General features: G+C 31.8%; 7 protein-coding genes across 7 annotated transcripts; all 7 read left to right on the top strand.

The window, feature by feature from the left end:
- Nucleotides 1–155: 155 nt before the first annotated feature.
- On the top strand, nt 156–4,522 carry DFA_09561 (uncharacterized protein; the record flags this gene model as incomplete). Its single annotated transcript, XM_004352165.1, has 12 exons — nt 156–258; nt 356–476; nt 595–768; nt 873–1,161; nt 1,324–1,478; nt 1,545–1,595; nt 1,720–2,099; nt 2,167–2,299; nt 2,378–2,745; nt 2,817–3,185; nt 3,256–3,449; nt 3,518–4,522. The coding sequence occupies 12 exons, from the start codon at nt 156–158 to the stop codon at nt 4,520–4,522; spliced, it is 3,342 nt and encodes a 1,113-aa protein (XP_004352217.1).
- Nucleotides 4,523–4,829: 307 nt separating this feature from the next.
- Nucleotides 4,830–5,337, top strand: DFA_09560 (uncharacterized protein; the record flags this gene model as incomplete). Its single annotated transcript, XM_004352164.1, has 3 exons — nt 4,830–4,852; nt 4,991–5,086; nt 5,196–5,337. The coding sequence occupies 3 exons, from the start codon at nt 4,830–4,832 to the stop codon at nt 5,335–5,337; spliced, it is 261 nt and encodes an 86-aa protein (XP_004352216.1).
- Nucleotides 5,338–5,504: 167 nt separating this feature from the next.
- On the top strand, nt 5,505–6,345 carry DFA_09559 (uncharacterized protein; the record flags this gene model as incomplete). The annotated part of the gene is made up of 2 exons (XM_004352163.1): nt 5,505–5,746; nt 6,123–6,345. 2 exons carry the CDS (start codon nt 5,505–5,507, stop codon nt 6,343–6,345), a joined length of 465 nt encoding a protein of 154 aa, XP_004352215.1.
- Nucleotides 6,346–6,672: 327 nt separating this feature from the next.
- On the top strand, nt 6,673–10,994 carry DFA_09558 (uncharacterized protein; the record flags this gene model as incomplete). Its single annotated transcript, XM_004352162.1, has 11 exons — nt 6,673–6,929; nt 7,030–7,203; nt 7,307–7,654; nt 7,749–7,813; nt 7,948–8,014; nt 8,092–8,220; nt 8,292–8,542; nt 8,633–8,768; nt 8,834–9,204; nt 9,269–9,646; nt 9,715–10,994. 11 exons carry the CDS (start codon nt 6,673–6,675, stop codon nt 10,992–10,994), a joined length of 3,456 nt encoding a protein of 1,151 aa, XP_004352214.1.
- A 406-nt stretch (nt 10,995–11,400) lies between these two features.
- Nucleotides 11,401–13,903, top strand: DFA_09557 (uncharacterized protein; the record flags this gene model as incomplete). Its single annotated transcript, XM_004352161.1, has 7 exons — nt 11,401–11,421; nt 11,445–11,644; nt 11,729–11,908; nt 11,999–12,361; nt 12,942–13,192; nt 13,273–13,402; nt 13,489–13,903. The coding sequence occupies 7 exons, from the start codon at nt 11,401–11,403 to the stop codon at nt 13,901–13,903; spliced, it is 1,560 nt and encodes a 519-aa protein (XP_004352213.1).
- Nucleotides 13,904–14,046: 143 nt separating this feature from the next.
- On the top strand, nt 14,047–15,103 carry DFA_09556 (uncharacterized protein; the record flags this gene model as incomplete). Its single annotated transcript, XM_004352160.1, has 2 exons — nt 14,047–14,326; nt 14,391–15,103. The coding sequence occupies 2 exons, from the start codon at nt 14,047–14,049 to the stop codon at nt 15,101–15,103; spliced, it is 993 nt and encodes a 330-aa protein (XP_004352212.1).
- Nucleotides 15,104–15,188: 85 nt separating this feature from the next.
- Nucleotides 15,189–19,746, top strand: DFA_09555 (uncharacterized protein; the record flags this gene model as incomplete). The annotated part of the gene is made up of 15 exons (XM_004352159.1): nt 15,189–15,220; nt 15,310–15,657; nt 15,961–16,055; nt 16,158–16,281; nt 16,393–16,569; nt 16,637–16,957; nt 17,074–17,136; nt 17,236–17,298; nt 17,359–17,487; nt 17,568–17,812; nt 17,897–18,029; nt 18,100–18,461; nt 18,580–18,954; nt 19,032–19,173; nt 19,233–19,746. The coding sequence occupies 15 exons, from the start codon at nt 15,189–15,191 to the stop codon at nt 19,744–19,746; spliced, it is 3,123 nt and encodes a 1,040-aa protein (XP_004352211.1).
- Between the last annotated feature and the right edge of the window lie 14 nt (nt 19,747–19,760).

Genomic DNA, 19,760 nt, shown 5'->3' with positions numbered 1-19,760 from the left:
AAAGATCGAGAAGATATTTAAATTATAAAAATTAATACTAGAGTTGCAGTTGTGGTCGACGATAGACGATAGAATGTCTTAGACCTAGTTCAGAGATCTCTGATCATATGTGTACTAAACCCACCCTTTGTAATAATAATACTAAAAAAAATAATATGAAAGTAGCGCTGAAATTTTTGTTAAGTATCGGTGTGGTGATCATACTCTGTGTGAATGCGATCGATAGAGTGTCAAGTCAACCTATGCCAGTGGATGAACGTATGTTGTTGTTGTTGTTGGGTTAACTCATAATTTCATTCTCTCATTATTTCATTCATAATATTAATCTCTATCATTATATAAACACTATATTTAGTAAACTCAGCAATATGGATCATTCAACAATACAAGAGTACGGTTCAAGAGAACGAAGCAGCTATTTGTAGTTCAGGTTACTTTACTTGTTCAGCGGGAGCACCTCGTCATATCACTCAAATGTATGTTGTTGTAGTTGTATCTATCTATCTATCTATCTGATCTAGATCTAGTCAGTTGATTTCACGTTCAATAACTAATACAATCAAACTATATTGATATATTGATATATATATTTAGTTTATTGTCTCTTTTTGATATAACAGACAATGGCCAATCACCAAATGCAGCATTACAAACATTTTCATTCCCAGAACTTGAGAGTTTATACATAAATGTGGACTCTACAGTCAAAACAGAATCTCTCAATATACTGAATTTAATCAAGAATCTAGATAATCTTCAAACTATCAAGTAAAGGCAAAAACAAAACAAAGCAAAGCAAAGCAGTACTATGTATGTAGTATATATTTACAACTCTTTCTTTTCTTTTTTTATTTTTTGATTTTAAATTATAGGATCATTTCAGATTTCTCAATTACAACTATACCACCAATGGTAGGGTTACCCAAGTTAACTTTATTCTCTGTGAGTGGTCAGTTATCTCTACCATTTACTTTTGATTTTGGACCTGCTATAGAAGAGGTGTCATTGAGTTCGATTTCTGGAGGATTTACAATCGATGCAAATACACCAGTCCACTCTAAATTGAAAAAGGTGTACTTTCATATTGGTGGTGCTTTAGCACAAAGTTTGACATTTACAGCAGAGTCATTCCCAGTATTGGATAGCTTGAGTCTCTATCTCGTATCTACGCCTCCAAATGTTATGACTGTCACGTCCTATGCTTCCACTGTCACAAATCTGTAAAGTATACCTTTTAGAATAATTAGAATTATAATAATATTAACTCTCTCTCTCTCCCACTGCTGCTGCTACTACTACTACTACAACGATTTTATATTATAGAGCGGTAATCACATTGGATTCACCAGTCAATATACTGCTTTCAGATACATCGAATATTACTATTGTGTATGTTTAAATAATAATAATAATAATAATAATAATAATAATAATAATAATAATAATAATAATAATAATAATATTCCCAAACAAAACTGGTACTAACTAACTAACTAACTATCTTTAATATTATTATTTGTTGATCACAGTCATTACTCTGGTAGTGCCACCACTTTTTTACCTCCATTGAGTGAATTTAAAAATTTAGTCACTTTGTATGTATCATACATAAATAATAATATTCAAATAGGTTTAAAATTAAAATTCTTATTTATTATTTATTATTTATTATTTATTATTTATTATTTATTATTTATATTATTATTATTTTATATTTAGGATATTACAATATTCAAATATGACAGGGTTTCCACTCATAGAGTACCCCGACTCATTGACATATGTTCGTGTGTCCAATGGGTTTCAATTCGATACATTTCCAGATATTCCTGCAAACAATGTGCAGGCCATGCATTATGTTAATAATAAGCTTAAAGGAGACATTCCATGGAACAATTTCATCAATTCAACTTATATGCTTTTGGATCTCACAAACAATCCGGCATTAACAACATCCATCCCCCAATCATTTTGTGTAAATAGATTGTATATCAAAGGGTGTCCATTGATTACCAATGTGCCAGAATGTTTCCTTTGTTATCAAAAGAGTACTGAGAATGTTCAAACTGATATTGTCCTCGATGCTGGTTTTAAATGCAGTATGTAGATATAAAAAAAAAAAAAAAAGAGTAAATTTTAACAATATTTTATATTTTTCACTTCAAGACATTACTTTTGTTTCAACAAATATTTATACATCGATAGGAGTTGGTTTCATAGAAGGTACTAACATTGGGTATGGTAACATGGCTCTGGGTAGATACGTTTTAGATTCTCCCATACCAAATAAAAAACTGAGGTATGTTTACGAAAAATAGAAAAAAAATTAAAATCAAAATTATTAATTCATTCTTTAAATATTTTTTTATGTCGATAGATATTTTGATACTTTAAGACCAACTGGACCACCAAACACTGTTACTCTTACTTTGGATAGTAATTATCCAGAATATACAGCAGATTTTAATGTTTTAGAGGTCGGTATACAAGCTCCTGGTGTAGTTACCTTTCAACAAATACCATCTGGTGTCTACCAGATCTCACTCTATACTCAATTTATAAATGGGTATCTTTTACACGCTGTCATTATAAACAATAATATTGATTGCGTCATTTCTAGCACAGTGGCAAGCTCATCTGATTTGAGTTGCAACGTGACAGGAACACCTTTCAAATCATTTCAAACCTATCAATATATATTGAGCAATGGTTACACCAATCTAACTAAAAGTTTTACAACCCCACGTATGTTAAAAAACAAAAAAAATAACTCTCTACAGATTTTAATATTTTTTATTCATTTTTATTTTTTATAGAATTATACCCTGTTGATTTGTATTTAACAATGTGGGAAAATTTGGTAATGGTTGGATCAAAGTATTTATTAAATGGGTATTTCGGAATAGCCAAACCTATTATCTATTTTAATGGGGATCCAACTATCTGTCTCCCAGCTACCTATGATTCTGGTGCAATTCAATGCATTCAAGTCAAACCTTGGCCAGCAATTGGATTGACCAATATTACAGTATCGGTTGATGGGTTCATGTCAAATATCGTTTCGGCCAATCTGACATCACCTCAAAGTATTTGTAATACTACTGGTTGTTCGGGTCATGGAACTTGTAATTCAAATGGAATTTGTGTTTGTGATACTGGTTATTATACTGCTAAATGTTCAGAGAGTATGTATAGATAATTAAATTAAAAAATTAAATTAAATATATATTAATCATAATTATTATAAATTTTTAGAATATCCAATTTTTAAATCGGGATCATATGATTTAAATGATAGAAAATTGATCAGTATCTATGGTGATTTCGGACCATTCAATCAGTTAGCAGTATCAATCACTTTGGATAATACTGATTGTCAAGCTACATATAAATCACAAACATTGATTAATTGTACATTGGTCAGTGAACCAACTGATGGTTTGGCATTGGTCAGATTGACTGTGATAATTCAACAAATAATGGAAATAATTGGATTTATTTTAAACCTTCATCACAGTCATCAGGTTCAGGGTCAGATAGTAATGGCAGTGGTGGTGAATTAACATGTCCATTTAATTGTTATGGTCACGGTCAATGTATCAATGGGAAATGTCAGTGTCAACCAGGTTATAGTTCAATTGATAATTGTTTGACAAAAACAAGCAATCATACAGTAACACCCAATACAACATCACCAACAACATCATTTGATATCGATGGAATTGATTTCCAATTTGAAATGATTGCCATTCAAGAAATAGACACCGATAATAATATCATCAACGAGGTATTGACAAACAGTTGGAGCTCAACTATATTGATAGATAATCAAACACAAACAACAACAGTCAACTATCAACTCAACAACAGTGATACAACAGCACTAGTAACAGCAACGATATCATTCTCACAACAACCAAGAGATATTCAATTTGGTTCACAACTACTTCACATCGATGCCAATTCAATCAAACTATCAGTCAACATTAGTAATTGGACATTCAACACATTCTTGACAACACTCAGAGTCATCTTCAAAACAACCATCAACAATGACCAATCAATCGAATTTGATTGTCAAGATGTTAATATTGATACACTCAGCTACGATCAACTATCCAACTCTATTCAATATCTACGAGTGGTAAAAGATAATATTCAATTCACAGGTAGATTTATCGATTATGTATTATCTGATGGAAGACCAACTTTCTCCAAGACATCAATCATCAACAAAACTGCTTCATTAGATGATCAACAATCAACTATATTAATTGGAATTAGTATGCCACAATCATCAGAATCTATCATCGATCCAGATTTCACACCATTATTAATCGACAAGAGTGCTGACAGTGGATGTGACAGTAAATCCAATACATGGAGAATCATTGTTGGTGTTGTTGTTGGAGTTGTTGGTGCTGTTGCCATTGCAGTGGCATCTATTATATTGATTAAAAAGAAAAGAACTGTTCTAAGGCACAACGCAAAAATACAACATAAACTTGCTAGAATGGGTTGAGATATGAATTAAAAATACACTATAAATAAATGGTTCAAAACCCTTCGTTCGTTTTATTATTTTTTTGTTGGTTCCTGGTTTAAAAATCCAGATATTTAAAGTGTACGACACTGTAGACTCAAATGCCTACCCAACAGATGCAGTTCAAACCTCGAGGTTGTGAACGACCACTCGAAAACTAACCACACACATAAAATTTGTGAGTAAAGTATAAGATAAGGTGTGTGGTAATGAAACAAACATTATTCATTCAGTTGATGGCAGTACTGCTATTATTTATTTTTAACAGTAATCATGTAGTAGTAGAATGTCAATTGTCAACTGCAGAGTGTATGTATTGGTACCTCATTTATTTTATCATTATGTATTAAATGTGATCAACACCACCTTTCTTTGCAATATTAACATTTATATATATTGTTATGTATGATGTGATACTATAGTAAACTCAGCAATATGGATCATCAGACAATACAGTAGTACGATTCAAGAGAATGAAGCAGCTATTTGTAGTTCAGGTAACTTTATATGTTCAACGGGAACACCTCGTCATATCGCTAAAATGTATGTTGTTATTTTGTAACTAAAGTTTAGATTGTTTTGAAAATTCACATTCTAACATGCTCTCTCTCTCTTTTGTTTGTTGTTTGTAATTATTATACCTATATATTAGTATTCTTGTTTCATATGACACAACAATTGGTGGTATGGTATGTGATCCCTTGTTGACTGCACTTGATTTCCAAGAGATGGAGGAAATTCAAATCGTAGTTGCCGAAAATCCTAAATCGATCAATGTCAATATTCTAACTTAAATATTGTTTTATTAATCAAATCATCATCTTTCTTATTTATTTATTTATAACCTTGCTTAATTAGAATCACGTCAGATGCATCTATCAATGTAATCCCGGACGGATTTGCACTTGCATTTCCATCTTTAAAATTTTTGGCAATCCAAGGAATTTACGCCCAACAAGATATGGAGTTTAACTTTGGACCACTCATGGAACAAGTGAAATTCAAAATTGAAGGATCCTTGACGTTTAATCCAAACTTGGTTTCTACCAATTCAAACACACTCGAAATTAGCATGAGATTGACAAGTCCCCAAGCTATAACAATCACACAACAATCCTTCCCAGTGTTGCAAAGATTTAATATTGATGTATTAGACACTGATCATACCTTTTCTTTAACCATGGATGCAAAACCATATAGCTTGTAAGTACTTGATGTTTTTCGTTGATGATGATGATGATGCTAACATATAACCTATCCTATTCCTATAGTTATTATGGATCTATCCGAACCAACACCAACTTGATATTTAATCATCCGGAAACTTTCCAGGAATTGTACTTCAAAAGAGAGAGAGAATATTAATATTAATATTTTTACCAAAAACGGTATATAAAGTATTCAATATCTACGATAGTCAAAGATAATATTCAATTCACAGGTAGATTTATCGATTATGTATTATCTGATGGAAGACCAACTTTCTCCAAGATATCTATTATCAACAAAACTTCTTCATCATCAAATGATCTGCCTCGTCATCAGATGATCAACAATCAACTATATTAATTGGAATTAGTATGCCACAATGTCAATCATGTTCCCTCGATCCAGATTTCGCACCATTACTAATCGACAAGAGCAATGATAGTGGATGCAGCAAATCCAATACATGGAGAATCATTGTTGGTGTTGTTGTTGGAGTATTCGGTGCTGTTGCAATTGTAGTGGCATCGATTATCCAAAGAGTTACGAAACGATTCAATAAGAATATGCAACAAAAACTCGCTCGAATGAGTTAACAGTACTATGAGCCAACACTAATAAAATAACTAAATAAATAATTATTTTTCTATGATGGTCCTGGTGGGTTTAAATCAAGATATTTAACGGGATTTTAATTTTTTAAACCATTTACATACCATAGACTCAAACACAGATGTGTCGTCTGCGTTTGCAGTGTTCATGAAGACGACCACTCGATAATTGCAAGCATATATATACACACAAAAAGAGAGGGTGTTAAAAAGATAATCAATAAAAACGTGTGTGGCAATGAAACAAACATCATTCATTCAGTTGATTGCAGTACTGCTATTATTTATTTTTAACTGTAACCATGTAGTAGAATGTCAATTGTCAACTACAGAGTGTATGTATTGGTACCTCATTTATTTAATGAAATCATTTATTATTTACTCACCATACCCTCGCTCATCATTCATTACATTTATTATTTCTTTATTTATGAATCATCATCATTAGTAAACTCAGCAATATGGATCATCAGACAATACAGTAGTACGATTCAAGAGAATGAAGCAGCTATTTGTAGTTCAGGTAACTTTATATGTTCAACGGGAACACCTCGTCATATCACTAAAATGTATGTTGTTGTATAATATTATATTATCTGTATCCGAGCTCAGAAATCAAAGTAGTTTAGGTTGTTTTGATTTATTTCACATTCTAACATTACTATATAGTATCTTTCAAACATTTGATATAGCGATGACTGGTCTGGTACCTGATCCCTTGTTGACTGAATTTGATTTCCCAGAGGTCGATGAAATACAATTGACAGCGTTGCTTAATGTCAGATTGCCTAACACTAACATTCTAAATTTAATCAAGAATATGCCTCTTCTTGGTAGACTCTCGTAAGTTGAACCAAACAAACAAACTAACAAACAAATCTATTTATTTTTGTTAATATTAACTTCCTCTCCTCCTCCTCCTCTTCCTCCTCCTATTTATGATTAGAATCCTATCGGATGCATCTGTCACTCTTATCCCAGATGGATTCGTACTAGCATTACCAGCTTTAAAAATTTTTCATATCGAATCAGTATATGTCATACAAGACATGATACCATTTAACTTTGGACCGGTCGTTGAAGAAGTGATATTTTCAATTCAAGGCACCGTGACGTTTGATGCAACCATCGCTCATACCAATTTGAATGCACTCTCCATTAGCATGCAACTTACCAGTCCCCTAGCCATAACCATCACAGACCAAGCCTTCCCAGTATTGCAAACTTTGGGTATGATCGTAATAAGCACTGACCATACCTTTTCGTTAACCCTAGGTGCAAGACCAACCGACTTGTAAGTACTTTATTTTATTTTTTTTAAACAGCCAGAGTTGATGAAAAATATGATGATGATGTTAACAGATCGATCCTATATTATTCTTATTTAGAAATTTTCAATCCTTCCTAGCCAAGAGCAGCAACTTGATATTTAATTATCCAGACTCTGTCGCGGGTTTGTATGTATAAGCTAGAAAGAAAGAAAGAAAGAAAAAAAGAAAGAAAGAAAGAAAGAAAGAACAATGATTACGAATTGGATTAATGAGCGAAAATTAATATTAATATTAAATGTTTTTTTTTTTTTTAAAGTATCTATCTTAGGGCCATTGGTAACAATATCACCTCCACTGATCGATTTTATTAATCTCAGATCTCTGTAAGTACTAGCTCGAGCTGAATTATACTTTACTTTTTAAGTTTACCTCTTCAATGACTGACAATCAATCAATCTAGTCTAATATCCGGGGCTAATTATACAGAGTTTCCACTTGCAGAGTACCCTGAATCCCTTCAATCACTTGCATCAACTCATGGTAATCTAACCACAATTCCAAACATTCCATTCAAGAATGTGCAATTAATGTATGTATCGACAACAACAACAACAAAAATAACAATAAGGCTTTATTATTAATAATATAAAATGAATTTAGGCAATTCCAAAATAACAAGTTACAGGATATTCCTTGGAACATTTTTACAAGTGGAAACCCAAACATTATTCTCGATGTGAGATACAACCCAACATTAGTTACCACCACCATTCCACAGTCATTTTGTAAAAACAGTTTGAGAATTAATGGATGTCCCAGCATTACCAATTTGCCAGATTGTTTTAAATGTTACAAAAATGATCCATCCATTATTCAAACTGATATTGTTGTTGATCCAAGTTTCATTTGTCGTATGTATTAATATTAATATATTAATATATTAATGGTCACCTGACTATATTTATAAAACTAACACTAATTAACTCACTTTCTATTTCTAGCCATTTCATTTTATACCACAACTATTCTAACAGTGGGTGGATTAGGAGAAATTTCTGGTGAAAACATTGGATTTGGCAATAACATGATGGGTAATGGGATTTCTTTGAACCCTATTATTCCAAACAGTCGTTTAAGGTATGTCTATTTCTATTGATCAAACACAATGATATCATTATTCTAATTACATTTTTTTTCTTCAGGTATTATGATACGTCGGGACAATCTGGACCTGCAAGAACAGTCACTCTATCTTTGAATAACAATTACCCAGATTACCAGTATGACTTTTCAGTACTAGAAGTTGGCATTTCACTCGGGGCTTCTTCCTTGGGACTCACACAACTTCCCTCAGAGACTTGTAGATTCTATGTTTTTATACATCTAATCAATCCAACACTCCCACACACCGTCAAAATTAATCATGACATTGATTGTGTCATTACAAGTACATTGGCACCGACTAGTATGTTATATTGTAACACCGTTGGCTACTATTTTGCTCAAGGTCAAAATATTACATTCACAGTTTCAAATGCTCATTACTCTGTTGATAGTTATTTTATCCTCCAAAGTAACTATCCCACAATGAATCAATGTACATTTTAAATGTTATATTAATCTTTTTTTTTCAATAGACTATTTCCCATCAAATGTCGAGTTGTACATTTTAGATACTTTGAGTATCATCGGTACAAGATATGCATTTAATGGTTATTTTGGAGCAAGTGCATCAATGTCAGATGTTGTTGTATCATTTAATGGTGATATATCTGCTTGTAGTGTCACTTGGCTCAATGAATCACGAGTTGAATGTACACAAGCAAAAACTTTGAAATACGGAATGAAGGCTATCACTGTATCAATTTATGGTTTTAGTTCAAATACAATCTTTGCCAATTTGACAACACCACAGAGTGAATGTCTGAATACTGGTTGCTCGGGTCATGGATCTTGTGATATTAATGGAACTTGTATTTGTGATACTGGTTATTATTCTGTTAAATGCTCAGAGAGTATGTATTAAAACAGAGAATTAAAATTTAAATATATATATTAATAATATTTTTATTATTTTTTTTAGAATACCCGACTTTTAGATCAGGATCTTATGATTTAAATGATAGAAAATTGATCAGTATCTATGGTGATTTCGGACCATTCAATCAAACTATTGTATCAATCACTTTGAATAGTACTGATTGTCAAGTTACATCAAAATCACAAACATTGATTAATTGTACATTGGTCAGTGAACCAACTGATGGTTTGGCATTGGTCAGATTGACTGTTGATAATTCAACAAATAATGGAAATAATTGGATTTATTTTAAACCTTCATCACAGTCATCTGGTTCTGGGTCGGATAGCGATGGCAGTGGTGGTGAATTAACATGTCCATTTAATTGTTATGGTCACGGTCAATGTATCAATGGGAAGTGTAAATGTGATACTGGATATAGTTCAATCGATAATTGTTTGACAAAAACAAGCAATCACACAAACACACCCAATACAACATCACCAACAACATCATTTGATATCGATGGAATTGATTTCCAATTTGAAATGATTGCCATTCAAGAAATAGATACTGATGATAATATCATCAATCAAGTATTGACAAACAGTTGGAATTCAACATTATCATTAGATAATCAAACACAAACAACAACAGTCAACTATCAACTCAACAATAGTGATACAACAGCACTAGTAACAGCAACGATATCATTCTCACAACAACCAAGAGATATTCAATTTGGTTCACAACTACTTCACATCGATGCCAATTCAATCAAACTATCAGTCAACATTAGTAATTGGACATTCAACACATTCTTGACAACACTCAGAGTCATCTTCAAAACAACCATCAACAATGACCAATCAATCGAATTTGATTGTCAAGATGTTAATATTGATACACTCAGCTACGATCAACTATCCAACTCTATTCAATATCTACGAGTGGTAAAAGATAATATTCAATTCACAGGTAGATTTATCGATTATGTATTATCTGATGGAAGACCAACTTTCTCCAAGACATCTATTATCAACAAAACTGCTTCATTAGAAGATCAATCACAATCAACTATATTAATTGGAATAAGTATGCCACAATGCCAATCATGTTCCCTCGATCCAGATTTCACACCATTATTAATCGACAAGAGTGATGACAGTGGGTGCAGTAAATCCAATACGTGGAGAATCATTGTTGGTGTTGTTGTTGGAGTATTCGGTGCTGTTGCCATCGCAGTGGGATCAATTATATTGATTAAAAAGAAAAGAGTTACTAAAAGACACAATAAGAATATGCAACAAAAACTCGCTAGAATGAGTTTACAGTACAAATAAATAAAGAAATTGAACACTCCGTTAAAAATACAATCTTTAAAAAAGAAATAAATATCTTGATTTATTTGTAGTATCTAGTAATTACAGCCCTTGTGGCATATTGGGACAATTGCCCCAGATCGTACGTTGAGGACTGGTTAAAGAATCAAGATTTATGTCTAAGATATCTTAGATAGTATTATAAACACACCCTCGTCCTTCTCGTGGCTGGATCCTGTCCATCACTTTATTGCTTGATTGTTAACAAGTAATCAAAAATAAATAAATAGAAAAAAAAGATTAATATACATCCAAAAAAAAAAAAAAGCTACATATGTGTTGAAAGGAATCTAACATCATTCATTTGTTTGAGGATTTTAGTATTAATACTAGTATTATTTATTTTTAACAGTAATCATGTAGTAGAATGTCAATTGTCAACGACAGAGTGTATGTATATCATTCATTTAGTTAAATGAATCAACCAAAATGTTGTTGTTATCTTTATTTATTTACTCAATCATTTCATTGAATGCACATTTAGTAAACTCAGCAATATGGATCATTAGACAATACAGTAGTACGATTCAAGAGAATGAAGCAGCTATTTGTAGTTCAGGTAACTTTATATGTTCAACGGCGGGAACACCTACTCGTCATATCACTAAAATGTATGTTGTTGAATATCTATCTATCTACTAGTCAAAGAGTTTAGATGTGAAAATGAATTCTAACAATCCCTCTTTTTGTAAAAGTGACATGTTTACATACGATACAACGACTACTGGTTTGTTACCTGATCCCTCATTGATTGCATTTGATTTCCCAGAGATGGCAGAGATACAAATTAGGGCTTTACAATTGGTAAAGTTGGGTAGTAAAAACATTCTAACTTTCATCAATAATATTAATATGCCTGTCATTAGTAAAATCACGTAAGTTAGAGTATACTTAACTCGAGAGATTATCTATATTCAAATTAATTAACCTTATTCTTTTATTTATTTAACTCTTTGCTAAATTAGAATTACATCAGATGCATCTGTCACTTTAATCCCAGAGGGATATACAATCGGATTACCATCTTTAAAATTTTTGACGATCCAAGGAACTTATCTCATACAAGACATGGTACCATTTAACTTTGGACCTGTCATTGAACAGGTAAGGATTCCTGTTAATGGTTATGTGTCGTTTGATCCAAGCATCGTTCATACCATGCTGAACACACTTAATCTTCAATTGCGATTGCCAAGTACCCAATTGGCCTTAACAATCCCACACCAATCCTTCCCAGTGTTGCAAACATCTAGTACAGAGGTAGTGACTAATTATGCCACTGATCATCATCCCTTTTCATTAACGATGGATGCCAAACCATTCCAATTGTAAGTACCGGCCTGTATATATATATATATACAAATATTTATATCATCATGATGTGTTAACATATAATCTATCTATCAATCCTATAGTGTTTATTTACCCCTCCAAGACAATATCAAGAGCAGCTTGTTCTTTAATTATCCAGAATCTATCAATACTTTGTATGTAAAAAGAAAGAAAGAAAGAAAGAGAATATTAATTTATTAATATTTAAAATTCCTTTTAATTATTTAAAACAAAGGGTCGTAACAGGGACATTCGAAACAATATCACCTCCACTCAACAGCTTTTTTAATATCAGAAATCTGTAAGTACACTATGGCTCGGGAGAGGTATCTTATTCTTTTGACTCATGAAAGGACTAATATAAACAAACAATCAATTATAATAGCCAGCTGAACATGAATAATTTTACAGAGTCTCCACTTACAGAGTATCCTGATTCCCTGCAATCAATTTCATTCACCTCTGGCAATTTGACCACATTCCCAAACATTCCAACTAATAATGTGCAATTCTTGTATGTACAATATTAGTCTATCGAGCGAAAAAAAAAGAAACACTCATTAACATGTTGTTTAGTTATTTCCGAGATAACAAGTTACAGGATATTCCTTGGAACAATCTGGTCGCCGGACAACCAAACATTCTTCTCGATGTAAGACTCAACCCAACACTAGTTACTACCACCGTTCCACAGTCATTTTGTAAAAACAGGTTGTTTATCGAGGGATGTCCCAACATTACCAATGTACCAGACTGTTTAAAATGCTACCAAAAAGATCCATTGGTTTTTAGAACTAGTATTCCTCTTGATCCAAGTTTCATTTGTCGTATGTTGTATATCAATATAGAATATTAATATAGAAGCTAACCATTTTTCTATTTCTATTTCTATTTCTATTTTTACCAGCCATCTCATTTTATAATGACACTATTCTAACTGTAGGTGGATTTGGTGATCTGTTTGGTGTTAATATCGGTTACGGTAATCTCGATAGCACGAGTTTTTTGAATGCAATCATTCCAAACAGTCATTTAAGGTATGTTTATCTGACACGATTCTCACGTGCACGTCATTCCTCTTCTTCTTTTTGTGCCAACTAAGACATTTGTTTTTTGTGAACAGGTACTATGATATGTTGAAACAATCTGGACCTGCAAGAACAGTCTCACTCACTTTGAATAACAATTACCCAGAGTACAAGTACGACTTTACAGTACTAGAAGTTGGCATTATAATACAGACAGATTCCGTGGGACTCGCTGGTCAATTTCCCAATCAGACTTGTAGATTTATTTCTTTTCCAAATCTAATCAATCCATCACTCGCACACACCATCAAAATCAATCATGACATTGATTGTGTCATTTCAAGTACTGTGGCACCCTTTTCTCTATTATTTTGCAATACCACTGGCCACTCATTTTCTCCAGGTCAAAATGTTACATACACTATTTCAAATGCTCATTACACTTCTGTTGATCGTTATATGATCATTCCATGTAACTATCTCATTAATACATATATATATATCAATTGAATCATTGTAAACTAATTTCTAATCATTTTTTTTATGTTATCTAATAGACTTTTTTTCCATCAAATGTCGAGTTGCACATTTTGGATAATGTTAGTATCATCGGTACAAGATATGGGTTTAATGGTCAATTTGGAGTTGTAACAATGTCAGATGTTGTTGTATCATTTAATGGTGATACATCTGCTTGTAGGGTCACTCTGTATAATGATACAAGAGTTGAATGTGTCCAAACCAAAACATTGACATCTGGAATGCAGGCTATCACCGTATCAATTTATGGTTTCACTTCAAATGTTATCTTTGCCAATTTGACAATACCACAAAGTGAATGTCTTAATACTGGTTGTTCGGGTCATGGATTATGTAATCAAAATGGTACTTGTTTTTGTGATACTGGTTATTATTCTGTTATATGTTCAGAGAGTATGTATAGAGAATTAAAAAAAATTAAATTAAAAAATTAAATTAATTAATTATTATTTTTTAGAATATCCTACTTTTAAATCAGGAGAATATGATTTAAATGATAGAAAATTGATCAGTATCTATGGTGATTTCGGACCATTCAATCAGTTAGCAGTATCAATCACTTTGAATAGTACCGTTTGTCAAGCTACATATAAATCACAAACATTGATTAATTGTACATTGGTCAGTGAACCAACTGATGGTTTGGCTTTGGTCAAATTGACTGTTGATAATTCAACAAATAATGGAAATAATTGGATTTATTTTAAACCTTCATCGCAGGGATCAGGTTCAGGGTCGGATTCAGGATCAGATAGTAATGAATTAACATGTCCATTTAATTGTTATGGTCATGGTCAATGTATCAATGGGAAATGTAAATGTGATACTGGATACAGTTCAATTGATAATTGTTTGACAAAAACAACCAATCATACAGTAACACCCAATACAACATCACCAACAACATCATTTGATATCGATGGAATTGATTTCCAATTTGAAATGATTGCCATTCAAGAAATAGATACTGATGATAATATTGTTAATGAAGTATTGACAAACAATTGGAATTCAACGATAATTGTTAACAATCGAACACAAGCAACAACAGTCAACTATCAACTCAACAACAGTGATACAACAGCACTTGTAACAGCAACGATATCATTCTCACAACAACCAAGAGATATTCAATTTGGTTCACAACTACTTCACATCGATGCCAACTGAATCAAACTATCAGTCAACATTAGTAATTGGACATTCAACACATTCTTGACAACACTCAGAGTCATCTTCAAAACAACCATCAACAATGACCAATCAATCGAATTTGATTGTCAAGATGTTAATATTGATACATTGACGTATGAACAATTGTCAGAAAGTATTCAATATCTTCGAGTTGTGAAAGATAATATTCAATTCACAGGTAGATTTATCGATTATGTATTATCTGATGGAAGACCAACTTTCTCCAAGACATCGATTGTCAACAAAACTGCCTCGTCATCAAATGATCAACAATCAACTCTATTAATTGGAATTAGTATGCCACAATCATCAGAAAGCATCCTCGATCCAGATTTCACACCATTATTAATCGACAAGAGTAATGACAGTGGATGTATCAAATCCAATACATGGAGAATCATTGTTGGTGTTGTTGTTGGAGTTGTTGGTGCTGTTGCCATTGCAGTGGCATCTATTATATTGATTAAAAAGAAAAGAATGATTCTACAATTCAATAAGAATATTCAACATAAACTCTCTCGAATGGATGAGTAATAATAAAAACTTCTTCTTTTAATAATATTAATATAATATCTTGACTATATATAGACTTTTAGCTTGATTATTTTGTCGATTGTAAGATATTTTATTGATTCAATTTTATATTATAACCCCCAAGTAGATATTTCCAGATAGATACCGATTAACGAATAAATCGATTATTTCATTAATTAATTAATTAATTAATTAATTATACCTTCCTTAATCAACCTACCTTAGATAATGGGGAGGATCGATTTGTACAATTAAAAAAAAAAGAATAATCTGATGGGTGTTCACCTTTTATTTTTTAGTCGATGGTTCACAGTGCTTTTGCTATTGTTCGTTATCAGTATTAGTAGTAGTAATAATCATGTAGCATTAAGTCAATCATTACCAACGACAGAATGTATGTATATGTATACAAAGTTTGAAGAGTATTTGTTTTAATTGTTACATGTATACTAACTTTTTATCTCTATCATCTGATGATTACATTTTATTTTACTAGTAAACTCTGCAATATGGATCATTAGACAATACGGTAGTGATCTACCACAAGATCAAACATCTATTTGTAGTTCATTGTACTTTGTTTGTTCAGCTGCATCACCTACTCCTCATATTATTAAAATGTATGTATAGACTAAAATTATATAGGGTCTGGCTGAATACTGTAACAGAATCAATGCATTGATACAAACTAACTAACAATATCTTACATTTAAAAATTAATTTTTAATCAGAGTTATGCTTTCATACCCTACAACGACTACTGGTCTCTTACCCAATGCAGGATTGAATCAATTTGATTTCCCAGAGTTGGTAGAGATCGATATCATTGCTGTGCAGGCTCCCATATCACCATCTCTTAATATATTGGATTTAATCAAGGGTAGCGCTCCCAAACTTCAAAAGCTGTTGTAAGTTTATAAAGTCAAGTCAAGATATGGTTCAAGCTTATTAATCATTCCATCCTATATTGTATAGTTTACGATCCGATACATCGATAACATCACTTCCATCTGGGCTTGGGTATAGTTTACCAATGTTAAAATCATTTCTTGTTGAAAATGTTTATTTTCAACATGACATTGTGTTTGATTTCGGACCTACTGTTACCGACCTCAAGTTTGCTATTGTAGGAGCTCTTATCATTGACCAAAGTACACCTGTCCATACCAACTTGGCATCATTAAACATCAATGTCAAATTGTTGGTTCCCCAATCAATCACATTTACAAACCAATCGTTCCCAGCACTGACATCACTCTCCATTTCTCCCCAAAGTAATAGTATGTCATTAATAGTGTATTGTAACGCATCAACCATGCACACACTGTAAGTTATTTAAAATAAGAAAAAGGAAGAAGAAAAGAAAAAGAAGAAATAATTCTAATAGATTTTTTTTTTTGTAAAACGTAAAGTGTTGTAACATCACAAAGTGAAGTTCATTTATACATTGAATATCCTCAATCCGTTATGACACTGTATGTAACCCAATGACAACTTTATTATTATTATTATTATTTGATAAATCAAAATATTAAAAAGATATCTTATTTTTTAATTGGTTGTTATAATTATAGCATGGCATCAGGGTTCTCAACTCTATTACCTTCATTGGATCAATTTACAAAATTATCATTATTGTATGTTTAAAGAGACAGATACAAAAGACACAAGTAGGTTACTAATCAAATTCAATTTAGAGCATTGAGTCAGTCCACCTTGAGCTCACTTCCATTCACAGAATATCCCGAGTATTTTTCTGCAATCCAAGTTACTAGTACAAATTTAGCAGCTATCCCAAATATACCAATTAGAAATTTGAAAAGCATGTATGTGCCAGACCTATCTATCTATCGATAACCGATTAAATATAATTGAGTATTTATTTATTTATTATTTTATTTTTAAGAACACTGGATCATAATCAGATAGAATCTGTTCCATGGAATAACTTTCAAAATGCAAATAATATTTTATTGGATGTATCATTTAATACAGGATTAGCAACCATCGTACCGGAATCATTTTGTAATAATAGATTGTATATCGATGGGTGTCCATTGATTACCGATCTACCAGAATGTTTTAAATGTTACCAAAATAATAGATTTTATGTTAGAACTGATATAGTTCTTGATCCAGGTTTCACATGTAGTATGTTATTGTTGTTGTAATACAAATGCAAATTTAAATAATATTAAATATTTATTAATATTTTTCTATTTTAATCTAAAAAAGATATTACATTTAATTCAACCATGTTATACACTGTATTGGGATACGGTACCTTGTTTGGAACAAATCTGGGTTATGGATATTATGTAAACAATCGATACCTTTTAACTCCTGAAATACCAAACAAAAAACTAAGGTATTTATCATCACACCTCTTGCTTTCTCTTATTTCTTAATTAATTTATTAATTATTTATTTTTGGTTAGGTTCTATGACAATCAACTAGAAACTGGACCACCAAGAAATATTACGCTTGTTATGGATGGTAATTACCCTGAATACAAGTATAACATCACAGTACTGGAGATTGGCATTTCAATAACGCAGACAACTTTTGTACAACTGCCAACGCAGGTTGTTCAATTGAAGTCTTTGGCGACTATGAATCCCTATCTCGACCATACCATCAGTATCAACGATAATATCGATTGTGTAATCACCGGTTTGATAGTAGATGGGTATTTGTATTGTAATATTTCAGGACATTCATTCAAACAAGGTGACACTTTGAAATACACAATATCAAATCCTTATTACACATTTCAACAGGATATCATAGTTTACCAAGGTAATTAGATTTATCACTCTATATTAATTAAAGAATTAATATTAATTATTTATCTATTCATTAATATTAATTAAAGAATTAATATTAATTATTTATCTATTCATTTTTAATCTTTTAGTATTCTATCCAGCAGATGTTGTATTGGATACAAGAGATAGTATTATAAGTGTTGGTTCAACATATAATTTCTCGGGTAAATATGGTACAGGACCCATGGACCAAACTATTATATACTTTAATGGGGACCCTTCCATTTGTAATGTTACATTTAAAAATCAATCAAATATTCAATGTGACCAAACAAAATTTTGGCAGGGTGGTGAGACAAATATTACAATATCAGTTGATGGTTTCACAGCCAACCCTATTATGGTTGATTTGAAAACAATTCAAAGTTTATGTAATGATACTGGTTGTTCGGGTCATGGATCTTGTGATATTAATGGAACTTGTGTTTGTGATACTGGTTATTATTCTGATAAATGTTTACAGAGTATGTATAGATAATTAAAAAATTAAATTAAAAATAATTCTAAATATTAATATCATTATTATTATTATTATTTTTAGAATATCCAACTTTTAGATCAGGATCTTATGATTTAAATGATAGAAAATTGATCAGTATCTATGGTGATTTCGGACCATTCAATCAAACTACTGTATCAATCACTTTGAATAATACTGATTGTCAAGTTACATATAAATCACAGTCATTGATTAATTGTACATTGGTCAGTGAACCCCAACTGATGGTTTGGCATTGGTCAGATTGACTGTTGATAATTCAACAAATAATGGAAATAATTGGATTTATTTTAAACCTTCGTCACAGGGATCAGGTTCAGGGTCGGATTCAGGATCAGATAGTAATGAATTAACATGTCCATTTAATTGTTATGGTCATGGTCAATGTATCAATGGGAAATGTCAGTGTCAACCAGGTTACAGTTCGATTGATAATTGTTTGACAAAGACAAGCAATCACACAAACACACCCAATACAACATCACCAACAACATCATTTGATATCGATGGAATTGATTTCCAATTTGAAATGATTGCCATTCAAGAAATAGACACTGATGATAATATCATCAACGAAGTATTGACAAACAGTTGGAATTCAACGATAATTGTTAACAATCAAACACAAACAACCACAGTCAACTATCAACTCAACAACAGTGATACAACAGCACTTGTAACAGCAACGATATCATTCTCACAACAACCAAGAGATATTCAATTTGGTTCACAACTACTTCACATCGATGCCAACTGAATCAAACTATCAGT

This window comes from Cavenderia fasciculata, assembly GCF_000203815.1.
Source record: "Cavenderia fasciculata unplaced genomic scaffold Scf_EU5ZYIE01EUG8B-5, whole genome shotgun sequence".
Lineage (NCBI taxonomy): Eukaryota > Evosea > Eumycetozoa > Acytosteliales > Cavenderiaceae > Cavenderia > Cavenderia fasciculata.
This window is presented reverse-complemented; position numbering and strand designations above follow the sequence as displayed.